General features: G+C 42.9%; 1 protein-coding gene across 1 annotated transcript in view; it reads left to right on the top strand.

Moving 5' to 3' along the window:
* Positions 1–18,389, top strand: part of EPS15 (epidermal growth factor receptor pathway substrate 15) — a 124,491-nt gene that overhangs the window by 52,111 nt on the left and 53,991 nt on the right. The window contains exon 11 of the mRNA XM_063427807.1: positions 5,778–5,934. Within this exon, the coding sequence (XP_063283877.1) occupies positions 5,778–5,934 (157 nt within the window). The remainder of the gene's footprint in view (positions 1–5,777; positions 5,935–18,389) is intronic.

Genomic DNA, 18,389 nt, shown 5'->3' with positions numbered 1-18,389 from the left:
CTGTGTAATAGCGCGACCGGGCCCCTTTAAAATTACCAGCCGCACCGCAAGTACTGCTGGGAGGAACTGACTGCCAGTCACTTCCTCCCAGCTCACACCGCGCGGGATGGAGGCCGTGAAGAGGTAGAGCCTGCCAACTCCCATCAGCCCCAGCCACCCTCCTGCAACAAAAAGGTAAGAAACAGGAGGGTGGCTGAAAAATTAGATGCGTCTGTATGTATGTCTGTCTGTCACTGTCTGTGTGTGTGTGTGTCAGTATGTATGTTTGTGTGTCAGTATGTATGTTTGTGTGTCAGTATGTATGTTTGTGTGTCTGTATATATGTTTGTGTATGTCAGTGTGTATGTCTGTCTCAGTGTATGTGTGTATCTTTGTGTGTGTGTGTGTATCTGTCCTTTTGTATCAGTGCGTGTGTTTGTGTGTGTGTGTATTCCTGTGGGTGGGATTTGGAGGCGGGCCGGGCCCCCTGTGCCCATATTTTGAGCTGTGTTTTGGGCCCCAAAATTTCTGATGGAGGCCCTGCTTTTGTGCCCCATGGTGTCTCTGGGGGGGTGAGTTCGTGTTTAGGCTTCCGCTGGCTGTTAAGTCGGTAGTATAACGGGCTGATCTCGGGATGGATGCGGAGCTCCACTAAAACACGTCTGCACAGTTGCGTGGTCAGACACGCCCCCCCACATAAACTTCATTTAATACAGAATTTATTCCCTTTTAAAACTTGAAGAAATTTGTTCATTATCCTTTAATTAAAGGGCATCATTTCTTTTTTTTTTTTATCTTGACTTTTAGTCACAGCACTCTTCACTTCTCTGCAGTAAATCTGTACTGTAGAGGAGAAGTAAAGGCGGCATCTTCCATATATATTGGCTGTCATACCTTAGTCTCCGAAACTAAGCAGGTGACTGAATCCTAGCTAGATGAAGATCCCCCAAAAATGAAGCAAACTTTGATATGCACCCCATCTTTGAAAGCCATCTATTAGGCTCGTAAATCTCTTAAACAGCAATTTATCAAATCTATATTGGAGTTAAAAACACAAGAAATGTATCCTTTAGGATAATAGTGTATTTGGTTTGGTATAGAAGTAGTTTCCAATAAACACAGTGGTATTTTAGAGTTTTGCAGACAAAGTGACCAAATTCTTAATAGATTGCAGACTTACAGAATTGCTACAATAACGTTGATTCCTGCCTGAGAGACCGCAAGATTTCATATAAAGATACTGAATGATTGCATCTCTGTGGCTAACCACTTGATTAACTGTATCTGATCTAGACCATTTTGTTTTGTGAAATATGCACTTATTTTACAGATGGCTACTTTACATGCATAATTATTAGATACATTATAATTATATGTGCACGTATTGCTACCTAAATACTGGGGTGTCATGCACAAAAAACATTGTCTGATGAGGTGCATTGATTTTTTTTTTTTACATTTTCTAGAAGAGATTTTCTTTTCTTTTGTTTAGTGTTATCATACAGCTCTGTGTCAGGTAACGGATTATTTGTGTGTTTTTTTGTTTTGGTTTTTTTGCCACAAACACCACTTGTGCAAGCATTGGTATACATAATAAGCAACTCATGGGTTTTATTTTCTAACAGTATTGGTGCCAGAACATGGCTGTGGCGTGCCAGACACGAAAGTAAATAAATACAAATATCACCTAAATTTATAATGCCATCATTATAGCATGGATCCCCCTACCACCGTGAATGCTGTTTTTAAGCTGCAGTTTTTTTAAAACCGTGATTTAATATCTGCAACCAGCCAACCATATAAAGTAACGCATTGGTCGTGAAATGTCATAGTGATTAACTTTTTAAACCATGTGCTACGTGACTAGTTTTATCTGCACACTGTGCTAGATGAGTTGTATATCTAAAAAGTTAAATCCATTTAATATTTAATTATTAGTGAATTATTAGTGTTTGCAACATAATTGTAAAGCCTACAAATATTATGGTGCTCCTATGCACCTGTGGATGGTGTCTCGCAACTCCTAGTGTGCTGTCATGTGCTAGGAATTATGTGATGATGTGCCCATTTTTATTTTAAAGAGATTTGAAGTGGTGACATTTAGGCCTGGCTAATTTGAGCCTGGTTTATATTGTTATAGTGACTATTGCCACTGATACCAAATCATGCAAATGCAGTAAATCTTTAAATTGTCCACAGATCAAAAATCAGATTAAAAAAGGGTAATAAAAATAATATTGGATAAAAGCGCTAAAAAAAATAGATATAATAAAAATGTAAAGACCGGGGCGGGGCCTGGACATCATGGCGGCTGGACGTGCCTTGTGTGAGCTCCGAGCTCAATCATCTAACTAAGCCTGAAAAACCGCACACCAGCCAGCCAAGACCACCACAAAAGCCTGTAACCAGGAAATACCTACTTCAGGAGCCAGCCGAGGTGCCCCGGGTCTGCCGCCCGCGGGTGCATGGAGCATCTGTCGAGGGTCCAGGGAGTGAGGCCTAGTAGTATCGCCGGACGGGTGAGGCAGCCGATCCCCTGCTCTGTGCGACCTAGTGCCCTCCCAAGCCTGTAATACAGCCCGGTCCACCCTAGCTTGTACGTGTCCCCAAGCAATCTAAATCGACACCTATTCCTTGCTGTATACCAATCGCTCCCAAGCTACTGCGACGCTCCAAAATGGCGGATGAACGCCAAACTACCACAGAGGACCATGGCCCGCCTGGGCAAAATCCGTACAGCACCGTCCCAAACATTTTATAACGTATGGATGACATCTTCAAAGCATTTTGGCGCAAACTCCAAGACCGCATCACAGCCCACCCACCTCACCCGCAAAAGAAGGGGCAGAGCGGACTCCCTCGGGAGAAACAGCCGTCACAAGCGGCGATTCGCTATGCGATCACCTTACCTGGGCCGAGAGCACTCCGAGGCATAGCCTCCACACATCGACCAAGTAGGCTGAAAAGCCCCCACAAAAGGCGAACACCTCATATCAGACGCCACAGCAACCTCAAACAGGGGAAAGACTTGGCGCCACAAGGTCTTCAGGTCAGTGGAACACGGGAGCTGGCGTTCTATACCGCCCGGGGCTGGAAGGAATCCTGGATCTGCCGATCGGATACAGACGGCGGACGACCCCACAGTCCAACACCAACCCTGCCGCCCGATCAGGGTGGCCCGCTCAAGACTTTCCCTAACCAAGGAGGTCGGAAGCCAAGTCGGGGCATAGGGTGAACTCCCAACAATGTACTACCTGTGGCGTACATTTCAGTTACTGCCTTGCCTCAACTCCACTGACTGACATGTACCAACCCTTGCCTGGACTATTGGCGCTATGTTTCCTAATCATATAAAGCCACATCCCCAGGCATAGATGAGGTTTAATCATTTTCATTGTTCTCATGGTGTACTTGTCTCCCCAGGGACATTCAGTTACTTTGTACAAGCCCTGACTAACACCTCACTTATATAATTTTCTTTAATCTTTACCCATAACAAATGTGCTATGATAAACAGCGGTAATTTATAGCAACGCAGTAATTTATCAATTATGCAACGTTTCACCACAAGTCAAACATGAAAAACCATAGCTTATGTTACTATACTCATAAAAATGTGCATTTGTCTTGACTGCCATAAAAATATGCATACACATCTTGAAATACCCACCTTGGCTAATCAGTCGCAAGCAGTGTCAGCTAGCATGGACTGTTGTTGTTTCTTAATTTACTGACAAAAGTTTGTGTCTAGCCTAGCTGTTTTGTGTCCTCTGTCTATTACCTCTTTTTTTAATGTAAACTACATTGTTAATCTTGGATAAATAACAAAAAATGTGCCAGACTAACTAATGCCACACATTGTAAAGCAAATGTCTGCCAATTCACCCAGGTGTCGCTGTTGTGGCACGCCAAGGCTACTTGTTCATTTTGTGCACAACAAAAATAAAGAATAAAAAAATAAAAAAAATAAATGTAAAGACCATTCCAAACCACCCATATTTCTAAAATAATCAAAACTTAAAAGGACACTATAGTCACCAGAACAACTACAGCTTATTGCATTTGTTCTGGTGAGTATAATCAGTCCCTTCAGGCATATTGCAGTAAACACTGTCTGTCAGAGAAAGCTTAAGGATGCATCCACTGGCCACTCCTCAGATGGCTGCTAGCAGTGCTTCCTGCGGTATTACTGCACAGTGTGACTGACATTCATTGTCTCCACCCTCTACATTGTGACTCTGTACGTTCCTCATAGAGATTAATTGATTCAATACATCTCTATGAGGAGATGCTGATTGGCCAGAGCTGTCTTTGGCTTGTGCTTGCTCTGCCACTGATCTGCCTCCTTGACAATCTTAGCCTATGGGAAAGCATTGTGCTTGACTCTGATCACCACTTCTGATGTCAGGCAGGCCGGGGCAGAGCCAGCACCAGCAGATTGGAATAAAGGTAAGATTTTACTATATTTAGGGGGTGCTAAGTGGGCTAGATTGTGTTTTTACCTCTATTACCTCTACCTTTTATTGTGTTTTTAACCCTTTAGTGTTTCTTTAATTAAAAAATAATCCTAAAAGGTATAGGATTTGTTCAGGCAGCTTCACAACTTTGTGTAGGACTCTTACACCAGACACATTAAAAAGTAAATAAGTATACCTATAATGGTATTGTGTACCTCTCTGCAATATTATTGCCATTATGGCCTGTTACTGTATCCTACAAGGTGAGTACATGCAGCTGAGAGCTGCTACTCACAAGCGCCTATTTTCCGACCTGAACTTGGTAATTGACTGTCTGTAACACCTTCAAAGGAAAGCAGATTCCTGACTTCATGATGCAAAATTCTTTTGAATAATCCAGTGATCAGTTAATTTAATCCTTAATCACACAATTCATTTATAAAAAAATACCCAATATTCACATACTCAAAAGAAAAAAAGGAACTTCATTATAGTTATAAATACTAAAAATGGGAACAAAGAGAAACCTTTAGTAGATGATCCAAAACACACAAAAATAGATAAACACTAGTAAAATATTATTTAGATGAATTATAAACAGAAATATGAGAAATATAGTAGAAAAAGACCAGCACCTATATCATCTTCCACAATCCATCACCAATATAGGTGTAAGCTATTGAGGCAGATATAGAGAGAGAGGGAAAAACCCCCAAATTTCTGTTATAAAAAATGACAAAGTTCAAAATCATAATTTAAACCATATGGAATTAGAATATTGAACTCTGTTTTTGTTTAATTTTACTATTACTATTGTTCGTAGACTATAGTGACAGCATGTGCTTTCTATATCACTTTTTACATTGAACGATTTAAAAAAAAGGTTTTAGTTGTAATTCTATTACCCTCTATATAAATAGTCAAATCTAAAATATCTACCAGAACTTTACTATAGTTAAAAATAAGTGATACCCCCCAATCACTGGAATTAACATAATTTTAAAATCCATAAGGATATCTCTACCACCTTTCCAGATCAAAATCAGATAATCTATATACCTTTTACAGAGCACCAGATTTGATCCCCAGCTACTTGTTGGGTCCAAATAATGTAACTCCCAAAATGCCATAAATTGGCATGGCTGGGTGCAAACCTGGTGCCCATAGCTGTCCCACACATCTGGAGGTAAAAAGTGTCCTGGAATGAGTTCTGTGGTCTCAAAGACAAAATGTATTTGTTATTGTTATTGCTTACTAAAGATATAAAATTGTCAGTTCATCATTTTTGTATTTGTGGTGTATCTGAATACATAAATATGGCTTCCTTTTGGTTCTGTGCAGGTTTCTGTGTGACACAAAAGACTGCGGGAAACTCACTAAGGAGCAGTTTGCTTTAGCCTTCCATTTCATCAATCATAAATTAGTGACGGGCAATGACCCCCCTCATGTTCTAACTCCTGAAATGATCCCCCCATCTGAGAGACTGGCTGCAGCTACGGTGAGAATGTTATGGTACTTTTTCAGTAAACCAAAATGTTTAAGTGTCTATCTGTTCCTGTCCAAATTAAAGAGAATTGAATTGCGTATATACGCTGAAGTAATTCAGTCTGACACACGGAGTTCAGGTTAAAATAACTTCGAGGAAATTTATTGGCAAGTGCAGAATCAGCGGGCGCGCAGGCCCTTTTAAGAGACATTTTCGTCATCATTGATTATCAAGATATCAGTGAATAAACATCATTAATTGGATTAATTGTTAAGTGTCTGGGTTAGTGTCCACCTATCAATATAATTAATTGGATCAAAAGCTAAGTGGTTAGTTCCGTGTCCACCCACCAAGAGGTGGTACTTTTCCGGACACGGGTGGGGGACAAGGGGTCTTGAGCGTCATTTTACTCGGTCGGTGATGTCAAATCTCGTGGTTAGGTGCAAGGTCTCTTATGAATAGAACATTTCATTACTACTGTGTTCTCATGGCCTTTAAATTATATTATGTTGCGAGTTAGGGGAAATTCAACAGTTCCTGGGTTAGTCATATCCTTATGGAGAATACTGTCCTTGTCTATTGTATTAGATGTGCTGAGAAATACTGTCATGTAATGTAGTTTTAAAATGAACAAGTCAGGTTAGGAGGACAAAATGGAGGATTGTCACAGTATAAGGTTAAAATGGGGTTAGTGCAATAATTGAATACAAGTACAATAAGGTTTTTTAATAATTCTACATCAGTCCCCCCTATGAAATGTTAGATTCTAAGAGATAAAACTTTATTAAGTTAGTACCAGGAAGACGTGTTAACCCAAAGGCACAGAAACCCTGTGGCCGCTAGCTAGGTGTTAATGCAAAGTGCAAGGCTGTCCCTAGTTCTGACCCTGATAGGCTAACTCATCCGTCAGTATGGCTCTCGAACACTTCACACCCATGGGTATCCCATGGCAGCTAATCCACCACTTCTCCAACACGGGGTCTTTACCATTCACTGACAGATGCTGTCCCTAAGTTAGTCCCTTCCTAGAATTCCTGCACTTTATCATCAAAAGGGATGGATTGCAGCGGCAAACAGGGTGAGTTGAGATCCTGGAAATCTTGGTCATAAACATCAAGTAGTGTGAAAGTGGGTGCCGCTTGGTCAATAGTCTTCGTGAGAGCTTTCCTTAGGCAGGGGAAGACACAACAAAAGAGAAGAGCAAAGATAAAAAAAGAAATTAGTATTGCCATACCAATATACATTAAAGCCTTTTTCCAACCTGTCATCCAACTAAACCATCTGTCCCAGGGATCTTTTATCCCAGAATTCCTTTTTAATTCTTCTGAGAGGTCATTTAATTTTGCTATGGCTAATGTAACTTTACCATTAGGACCTGTGTTTTCTGGGATGTAGGTACAACATGTCATGGTGTCGGGCAAAATTTTACATACCCCTCCTTTTTCGGCTAGGATCATATCCAGGGCTATTCTATTTTGGAAGGCCATTTGGGATGTTGCCTGCAATTGTTCGGCTAATCCCTGGAGGGCATCTCTGGTGTAATTAACAAAACGCTGTTGATTGTAATAAATGTAGTTTATCCAATTTAAGTTCTTGTTTGCAGTAACTATGGTAAAAATTGATTCAAATCCTGCAGCAACTTCATCTCTTGCTTTAAATTCATTGGGTACCCCCCTAGGCACCCCAATGGCATCAATGTAAATGTGAGGGTCAAAACTTCCTTTTACTGGGGCTTCACGCTTGGCCTTAGTGTGGCTGGACTCATGGGTGTTGGTGTGTGTGTCAGAAATAATGTGTATAGGCATAATGGCCTTGGCCAATGTACACTCCCCCCACCACTCTGTGTCCATTCTGGATCTTAACTGTAAATCCCCACACAACCAGTAAATATCTCCCAGTGACCTAGTGTGCTGCTGCAGCAAACGTACAGGAACAGTTCTGTATGTACTACAATAACCTGCGCGAAAGTTACCCACAAATTTACCAATCCCATCATGTTTGGCATAGCAAGTGTAATTACCTTTATATACAGTAACACCATGAGGAGGTCTTACATTTTTGGCTATAAGAGGATACTCCGTTGTCCATGCTTGACATTGAGACCTGTTGAAATTATATTGGTAGGCAAAAAGACTTAAAATGCATTTTTCATCATCTACTGGCAGGGTTAAAGGTACAGTGCCCAGATGAGGCCGGGCACCACCACACACATAGCATGCGGTTCGGTTATGTTTGTTGGCATTATATTTCATCCATTCTAACCATAGGTTAACATCATTAAAACCTGTTTCAGCGGCCATAGTATCTTCAAAGGTGGGGTTAGCAATGGCCATCATGTCCTTAAAGGACTGGATGTGTGGTTTTAATGGGTTTGTGACCATATGAGTAGCTCCTCGCCACTCAGGGGAATTACACATATCTTTAAGGTAGAAATGCCCTAATTTAGTATAGTGGCCCTTTTTCCAGTACATTCCCAATACATACTGGTCTGCATCTGTTGGGCTTGGATGTTCAACATTAAGAATTAATTTCATTGGTGTGCCTCCTCCAGGCTTTCTCAGAGTCATTCTTTGAAGGAGGGACCTACCATGATCATCTACTTTAGATAGGGCACTTTTTGGCTTGTAGCCCCAGGAAGGTCCGGCATTCCATCCCGCCGCCCCCCAATGGCCACAATCATGCCCCCATTGTTTGTCAACTACACAAACATATGGATCTTTTACATGAGGGATATCTCTATAGATATTCTGGATCTGTGTTGTAGTGAATGGGCATTCTACGATGTCACAATAATCAAAGGTATAGGTAGCCACACGGGTACATGATGAATTATACCAGAAGGTGTACCCACTAGCATCTTTAGTGATGGCTACTTGCTGGGCCTTGATCACTTTCAATGACTTCTGGAAGTCCAAATCTACATACAATGTCTGTAAGTAGGCGTCTTGCGGTTGTTTTTGCAGTGATATTGGCTACAGGGTAGGCTTCTGGCCAGCCTGAGAACATATCCACCATTACTAGTGCATATTCATGAGACCCACTCTTGGGCATTTGGATATGATCAATTTGAATTCTCTGGAATGGGTACATGGGTTTTGCTAGGTGCTTTGCAGGCACCTTGATTGGTCTTCCTGGATTACATTTTGCACAAATGACACAGGCCCTGCAGAAGCTGTTGATCAGGGTTGTGATTCCAGGTGCTTCATAATATTTTTGAATGAGGGCGGCCATTAGGTCTTTTGACAGATGTGCAGGCCCATGGGCCCATTGGACAACTGCTGGGTATAAGCTTCTTGGAAGGCAAAATTTAGAATTGTTGTAGTAAATTCCGTCCTTTAGGACAGCTCCTTTCTTCTTCCATTTCTGGATTTCTTCAGGGGTAATTGTAGCTTGTTGTTCTCGTAGAATTCTTAGGTCAGTAGGAAGAGTTTGTAAGGTAAAGATAGGAACTTCTTCTTCTTGACCGGACACTTCTTCGTCCACTTCCTGCAAATCTCTGGCTGCTTGCTTAGCAGCCTGATCAGCCAAATGGTTGCCCTTTGCTTCATCTGAATCCAATTTCCCATGTGCCTTTACTTTCAAAACGGCCACTTCTTCAGGGAGTAGGAGGGCATCCATTAGTTCCTTGATTGCAGAGCTGTGTTTGACTGGTGTACCGGCAGTGGTAAGAAATCCTCTTGTCTTCCAAATGAGGCCGAAGTCATGTGCCACACCCAGAGCATATCTTGAATCTGTATAGATGTTGGCACGCTTTCCCTTGGAAATCTTGCATGCTGAAGTCAGGGCTTGCAATTCAGCTTCTTGCGCAGACATTGCTGGCGGTAGAGGTGATGACTTGAGAACTTCCTCTGTTGTGGTTACGGCATATCCTGTATGGTATTTTCCTTCTTCATCAGCATACCTTGAACCATCCACAAACAGAGTAAAATCCGGATCCGGTAATGGATTCTCATGCACAGTTGGTAAGTGTACTGTTTCCATTTTCATCTGTTCGAAACAGTCATGAGGAGTTTCTGGGTCATAGTCATTTGTTATAACTAGGTCTTTAAATTCTTTTTCTAGGAAGTGGCGTGGCCATGCTTCCAGAAGGTCAGTTGTTGGGTATTTGATAATACCATTTTCCTGTAGCTGTTCTTCATCCATGGTGGCCCATAACTTTGCCATGGGCCCAAGATCATTCCATGACTTTGTCTTCAATTTGGTAACAGGAATATGTGGGATAGCAGTATCCCAATGGCGGTAAAGGTAGTTAAGTTGTTGAGGTAATTGGACCAAGACCATGCTATTGCCTTCAGAGTCACAATAGAAATCTTGAGCAGTGAGCTTAACATCAGTCCAATGGTAGAGCTCATCTTCATAGCAAGGCTCGGGAGTAATGTCTGGTTTGTACCACATGGTACAGAAGGCGTAATCTGGGCCTTCACAGAGAGGCTTTTCATCTTCATAAAATGTCAAATGTGGATGCATGACTTTCTTGATACATCCACAAAGCAGGTAAATGTAGGTTTCATCTGTGATAAATCCATAATAGATACCCCCCTCAGGGAGTGGAAGAAGAGTGGATGGGTTAAGAACTTGACATCTTTGGATGGAAATGTTGTCAGGTAGAAGAAGATGGCACTGCAGGCGTAGGTGTCTGGCTGGAGACACGTGCTTGAGCTGGACTTGGTTGATGATGGCAGAAATGTCATGAGGGGCCAAAACAACCAGGGGGTGGCCAAGGACCAGGTCTGAGGTTCTTTCTATGAGCTCTCTTGCAGCAAAAACAGCCCTGAGACAGGAAGGGGTCCCTCTGGCCACAATGTCCAGTTGACATGAGAAATATCCAATAGGCCTCTGGCGGCCTCTTAAGTCATTAGTTTGGGTGAGAACTCCTGTTGCGTGGCCTTGTCTTTCAGAGACAAATAATTTGAAAGGTTTGGAGTAATCAGGTAGGCCCAAGGCAGGAGCAGAAGCAATGGCACGCTTAAGAGATTTGAAATTGTCCAGAGCTTCGTTGGTCAGGCCGAATGGATCTGACTTGAGTGCATCGTAGAGAGGTTGCATAAGCAGAGAGGCCTCTGGGATCCATGCTCTGCAGTAGGAAATGAGGCCTAAGAAGGCATGAAGAGATTTTGAAGTCCTTGGGGGTTGAATGTCCAGAATTGTTCTGACTCGGTCCCGAGTGAGATGTCTGGTACCTTGAGATAGGCAATGTCCAAGGAAAATCACAGAAGGTTGACAGAATTGCAGCTTGAGAAGTGAAGCTTTGCATCCTTGTTCTGCCAAATAGCAAAGCAGACTGATTGAACATTTTTCAGTAGTGGGTATATCATCTCCACAGAGCAACAAATCATCCACATACTGGAGTAAAACAACTTCTGGATGCTCAGCTTGCCATGGGTCAAGAATAGTACACATGGCTTTGGCAAATTGACTTGGAGAATTTTGTGCCCCTTGGGGCATGACAGTCCATGTATATTGTTGCATTTCATGGGTGAAAGCGAACAGGTATTGACAGGATGGATCTAGAGGAACACTGAAAAAGGCATTAGCTAGATCAATGACTGTGAAGTATTTTGCAGAAGGTGGGACACCAGAGAGCAGGGTATGGGGGTTTGGTACAAGAGGAGTGTCCAGGACAGTGGCTTCATTGACTGCACGGAGATCCTGAACCATCCTGTACTTTACTGGCTCACCTTTTAGAGTCTTTTTCTTCACAGGAAATAATGGAGTATTACATTCTGATTTACACTCCACTAAAGCACCCTTTTCCAGGAGCGCTTTGATGTGAATAGAAATGGCTGCAGCCTGTGCTGGTTTTAGAGGATATTGTGGTTTCCTTGGTAACTTAGCTCCTGGGATAAGCTTAACCACCACAGGTGGGACATTTAGATGACCTATATCCTCTGGACCTGAGGACCATAACTTAGCAGGCACCTGAGTTTTTAACTCATCTGGGAAATTGGACCTAGGTTCTGCTGCTTGCTCATTGGATATATCTAATTGCAGCATCAAAGGTATGGAGCACAGGGCTGAAGTGTCAGAAACAGATAGAGGTGTAGACATTTCTACCTGTCCATCTGGAGTGAAGGTTATAGACGCCTGTAGGCGTGAAAGGACATCAGCGCCTAACAGGTTAATTGGGCATGTGGAGGAAACTACAAAACGAGCAAGTAAGCTTGTGCCAACCCGCAGAGGGGTTGTTAGAGGACTGTGTCTCGGTTGGCCATCTACTCCAACACAGGAGACATCAATACTTGACAAGAAAGATGGGTCTGGCAGGTCTTGTTCTCTGAGAACACTTCGGGCTGCGCCTGTGTCAATAAGAAATGTGGTAGGTTGGCCTTCAATGGGTAAAGTTACTGTGGCAAGTGGCCCCCCTCCCTTATCCCCTGTAAACACTGCCATGACAGGGGTTAATGACACAGGTTTGCCTATTTCCTAATCATCATCTGGTTCCTCAACAATTGGAACCGTTTTCATGGTCTTAGGGGCCGGGGCAGGCTTGGGAAACTTTTTGGGCTCCCCTGTAGGAAACTTTTTGGGTTCTGGACAGTCACTTCTGTAGTGTCCCTTAGCCCCACAATTAAAACATGATACGTCCTCTAACTTGACACCCTTGGTGCCAGGGGTGATGGGGGTGGCACGGGCCACCATGAGAGGAGCTGAATTGGGTCTTCTGGGGGTTTGGGCAGATTCCAAACCTCTAGCAACTAGGAGTAACGTATCTAGGGGAACAACCTTGTATTCAGGGCGTGCAGCAATGATTCCCTTGCGTATGGAATCTTTAACACCTTGGACAAACGCACCTGATAGCATTTGTGAATGAATTTTGTCAGTGAGATCAAATCCCAAATCTGTAAACATTTGATATAATCTTGCATGAAACCTTTCCACTGATTCTCCTTTTTCTTGCATAACATCAGTAAGGCCAGCAGCCTGATCTGCAAGTTTATCCTTAGCCCAATCTCTCAATTGATTGCAAAAGGTTACTCCGGAGGGATAATCAACATCACTTGTAAGCAGATCTGTACTGAGGTGGCGGGCCATGCTGGGCCAATATGCATCCCCTGCTTTAATAGCACAAATGCTCAGTAGGTCACGCCAGGCGGCGGAATAAGTCTTTTGTATCTGAACTATCCCTCGGTAAAAAGGCATAGGCTGTTTTTCTGGGTCAGGGAGAGATTTCATTAAAGCACTAGCTTGTGTGGGGTTAAAAGCGACATATTTAGGAGGGGCCTGTTCTCCCCGACCCTGATGGCCGAAGGGATCTTCAATAGAACGGTGGGCTCTCGCAGCCTCCATTGAAACCTGGGACAGCCTGTCATCCTCTCCCTCATCTAGCTCTATTATCTGGGACCTTCTGCGTGAGGGGATCACCTGAGGAGACAGGGCCGGGGGATAGGAGGGAGCTCCGGAGGCGGGAGTTGCCATTGGGTCATAATCTTGGGACCGGTAATCACCGGGAAGCACCGGCATCAGGGGTGCTGAATGGCTGGGGGCCGCCATATTGGAGGCGGGGAAGGAAGTTGCATTGGGGTTAAGGGAAGACGTGGCGGCCATGTTGGATGTGGGCACATCCGGGGCAGACTGAACCGGACTGGGCATGACCGGAACTTGGGGAGTGGCTTGGGGAAAGGGGTATGGCCAGTGAGGATAGGGGTATGGGAAGGGGTATGGCCAGGCCATTTGGGTGGGAGTTGGGGCGGAACCTGGAGTGGGCAGTGAGGTTGGGGAGGGATTAGCAGAGGGGGTGGGAACCTGGGCTGTGGTCGGGGCGGGCGAGGGAGAGGGTGGAGAAGAGTCAGTAGAGGCGGGTGAAGAAGGAGGAGCCGGAGTGGGATCAGCAAGATTGACAGTGGCAGGAGAGGAGGGGTTAGTGAACTGGGCAGATGCAGATGGGAGGGTAGGATTATCTACGGAGACAAAGTGTGAGGAAGGAATGGCAGATGAGATGTTAGCATTAGACTCAGAAGGTGGCTTGGGGATGGATGAGGATGATGGGAATGTTAGGGAAGGAGAAGGGGAAAAGTAGGATCCATCAGAATTTAGGACCGGGCAAACAGGAGAGGTGACGGGATGGGGATTGGGAGGATTGGGAGTGGGATACATAGTCAGCTGGCAATCTCCCATTGCTGACTGGACCTTTGGGATAGACATCCCCCGGGCGCCATTTTGGGGCGCTGGCTGAGGAAGAGCCCCAGCAACACAATTATTATGGTACACAAACAATTTCACACCCTTGTGAATTATTTCTTCCTCAACCCAACCTTCTTGCTGAATAGCCTTTGCTACTCTGTACCATGCTTCAGCTGTTTTTAATAAATTATAATTTGCAAGCTTGCCTTTCTTTTCCATCAACAATCTACGCCAACTTTCTGGTTGTAACCTACCACATGTCGGCACAGCAATTTTACAAACTTTTGCAATCTTTTCAACACCTTTAACCATCTCCTCACCCTCTCTGTCATCAACTAAATCACATGCTAACCAGCCCTTACTGGGCTTACCTAAATCCTGCCCCATAATCCCTTCTCCCCTACACCAGCGTCCCAGATATAGGGAAAGATAAGGAAAATTGAACCAGAACGTCTACAATGCTCGACTGCCACCTGAGAATCGTGGGTCTTTCTCAAGTGCGTCTTCCCAAAACGTAGACTAGTCACTGAATCCGCCTACCCGGGGTGGTAGACACGGATTGGAGCGAGGTGAGAAGTGTGTGACCAATCACTTCTCTATTAAGAGGAATGGGAGTGGATAGTACAATAGTACAGGAAGTGTAGAAAAGGTAAAGAGTAAGGGAAGGAAAATCCTTAGAGACAGATACAGGAGTTTAAATGACTCCACATTAAACAAACAAGACAACAATACAATTGAAATACAGTGCATGCATCACAGTTCAAATGAAATCAACAGTAATCCCTTTCCTTCTACATGTGCTTACTCCAAAGTCACCTTTCTCAACCTCGTAGTGTCCCCGCTCGGAGAATGACTTCCTCAAGTCTCACTACCAGCGGCCAAGGATAACAGCTAACACCGGTCCGAAATCCTTTCTAGCCTCCCTCGTTACAGCAGTCCACTTAAAGTGGCCACGCCACCCTCACTCCCGTAGTGCCCTTATAAAACCCACTCTATAAGTCCCACTACCACGTGATGCGGAAAACAAGCAATGCCTGCCTGAATCCCCCCAGGAAACTGAGTCCCCTGCCACAAGGCTAAGTCTCCTATCACAGTTAAAATAATCAGTGGACCTCTCAACTCAACTAGAGCCGAAGGGTCCGGGTCAGGACGTCCCCAACTCAACTAGAGCTGGATGGTCCGGGTCAGGACGTCCCCAACTCAACTAGAGCTGGATGGTCCGAAAGCGCACAGTGAAGCTAGCTAGGCTATCAAAGTGACACAAAATTGGATCACAGGAAACTATGATTCTACACAGATCCCACAATTCCACAAACTCCTTTTTCCTTACAGCCACAGCCACGAGGCTCCTAAAAGAAGTAAACAGGCAAAGAAGACCCCCAGGAACACATCCACAGGTCAACCCCCCTTTTTCCCTACAGCCACAAACACGTGGCTCCTAAAAGGAGTAAAACAGGCAACAGGACTTCAGGCAAATCCCTCGGGTCCACCCCCCCCTTTATCCCAAAAAGGGGAAAACAGACAAACACAGGACCCTCAAGCAAACTACCACTGGTCCACCCCCCCCCCCCTTTATCCCAAAAAGGGGAAACAAATAAACATTCTGCCCGGGCAACCAAACTAGACACACCCAGGCAACAGATAGACTAAATGCAGGTAACAAATGGGTAATAAGACTCCGGGCAAGATATTACCTGTCTTTGATGTCCTCCCGGGAAGCAGTCACAGACACGTGGACGGGTCAATCAAAGGGGCCGGAACGTACCGGTGGCTCTGCAGAAGTCTCTACCGTGTAACTGGAGGTGATCAGTCTCCCTTTCCTTCCCCCTGGATTCCTCCGTCCACCCTTGTCTTCCTTAGGACGGCTCACCGGCCAGACATAGCCCGGAGTCCCTGTTCGGGCGCCAAAGTTGTTATGGTACTTTTTCAGTAAACCAAAATGTTTAAGTGTCTATCTGTTCCTGTCCAAATTAAAGAGAATTGAATTGCGTATATACGCTGAAGTAATTCAGTCTGACACACGGAGTTCAGGTTAAAATAACTTCGAGGAAATTTATTGGCAAGTGCAGAATCAGCGGGCGCGCAGGCCCTTTTAAGAGACATTTTCGTCATCATTGATTATCAAGATATCAGTGAATAAACATCATTAATTGGATTAATTGTTAAGTGTCTGGGTTAGTGTCCACCTATCAATATAATTAATTGGATCAAAAGCTAAGTGGTTAGTTCCGTGTCCACCCACCAAGAGGTGGTACTTTTCCGGACACGGGTGGGGGACAAGGGGTCTTGAGCGTCATTTTACTCGGTCGGTGATGTCAAATCTCGTGGTTAGGTGCAAGGTCTCTTATGAATAGAACATTTCATTACTACTGTGTTCTCATGGCCTTTAAATTATATTATGTTGCGAGTTAGGGGAAATTCAACAGTTCCTGGGTTAGTCATATCCTTATGGAGAATACTGTCCTTGTCTATTGTATTAGATGTGCTGAGAAATACTGTCATGTAATGTAGTTTTAAAATGAACAAGTCAGGTTAGGAGGACAAAATGGAGGATTGTCACAGTATAAGGTTAAAATGGGGTTAGTGCAATAATTGAATACAAGTACAATAAGGTTTTTTAATAATTCTACATCAAGAATGTAACCCATTTAATTCAAGCAGTTTTATTGAATAAAAAAAAAATGACAAATGCATAGACTGCTTGGTACTTCATAGGTCTTATTGCTTATTATTTTTGAGAGTCCTTGGGCATCAGTTTCAGGTGACCACTAATGGGACATGGATATGTGGCAAATGGATGCAGTTTGAACTGCATTTTAACCGAAATCATTATCCCTATCATTATCCCTAATTTTTATTATATCTCATGTAATTGCTTTGGAATGCTGTAGAGTGTCTGTCATATCTAAAAAGAGGCATTCATCTTTGGGATGAAAATATAATTTTGCCCCTTTATGAAGTATTGGTATGACCACACCTTGAATATGCTGTGCAATTTTGGGCACCTGTTCTAAAGAGCAATATTATGGCACTAAAAGTGCATAAAATTAGCTCATCTGTTGCCAATTTTGTTTCAAATTGTTAACATCTGCTGCATTTTTTTTTTTTAAACATTTAATTATTATAGTTAATATTGAGGCGATTGTAAAATCATATCATTGATGCAGAATATTTTTTTTGTTTCAGGCTCTATATGTACATAGAATATCACAATATTAATTTTAGCTTGCATAGCATGAATCAAAAAGTTTAATACCACCCTTGCTAAACCTCAATATTTAGCAACTGAGCTATCTATGCTTTGAAAAATATTGACTGTGACAAAGTGCTTAAAAACAACCTTGAACAATTTTGCTAAGCTGATAATCCTTTTATGTTATGCATTTAGTGATAAGGCCCACTATGGCTAAACCATGGTGTGTGTGCGGAATGAAAAAAACAAATGTAGTTTTCCGTTTACCACACTTCATTCTTTAGTAAATAAACACCAGTTTGTATTAGAGCCTCTCTGTATTACTCTGTATTTCACACCCAAAGGAAATAACATATTAGTTTGCATTCACAAATTCAGACGCCAGTTATTTAAATTGCGCATGGTTCTGTCAGATATACATGGTGCTCTGACCAAAGATGGATTAATCCCGCAGAACAAGTGTAAGCTGGGGTAAGCGCTGAGAAAAGTAATTTGTTTGTATTTATACATTATGAGATAAACATTTAGGCTATAATACATGTAATCCTATTTTAAATGATAAAATAATGAAAACATTCATTTTAACTGCATTTGTCATTGGCTTTCCATAACCAGTATGCATCTATTTTATGAAACCATAATGCTGTGTATCAGATGCTCTGTTCCACCTGTAATGAACTGTCACAGTTATAGGTTTATTGGCTGCCTCTAATAATGTATTTATATCTTTAATTTTACTCTCTTGCTTCTACAACTTGTCAATTTTACTAATCTCAAAGGCAGCCAAAGGGTAAATATGTTGTTCTGTTGCTGCACTAACATACTGTCCTGGTTTGTTGTTTTTTATTTTATTTTTTTTATTATTTTTTATTTTTTTTGCTATGTTCTAGCTTTCTGGATTATTTATTTCCATCTGCCTCACTCTGCTTTCAGCCTCGCTCTTATATTGCTAACTTTCATCTCCCTGGTTCTGGCTTCACAAGGTTAGACATTTTCTGTGTCATCCTGTTTGGTCTCATTTATTTCCCATAGTTACATAGTAATGTTGGTTGAACTAAAGATTTCCGCCTTTCACACTTCCCTGTTTCTACTGTTGATCCAAGAGAATAAAAAAAATCCCAATTTGAAACGATTTTTGATACTTCCACAAACA

Source organism: Pelobates fuscus, chromosome 7 (assembly GCF_036172605.1).
Source record: "Pelobates fuscus isolate aPelFus1 chromosome 7, aPelFus1.pri, whole genome shotgun sequence".
In the NCBI taxonomy this organism is placed as follows: Eukaryota; Metazoa; Chordata; class Amphibia; order Anura; family Pelobatidae; genus Pelobates; species Pelobates fuscus.
The sequence above is the reverse complement of the archived record's forward strand: the minus strand, read 5'-3'. Positions and strand labels throughout refer to the sequence as shown.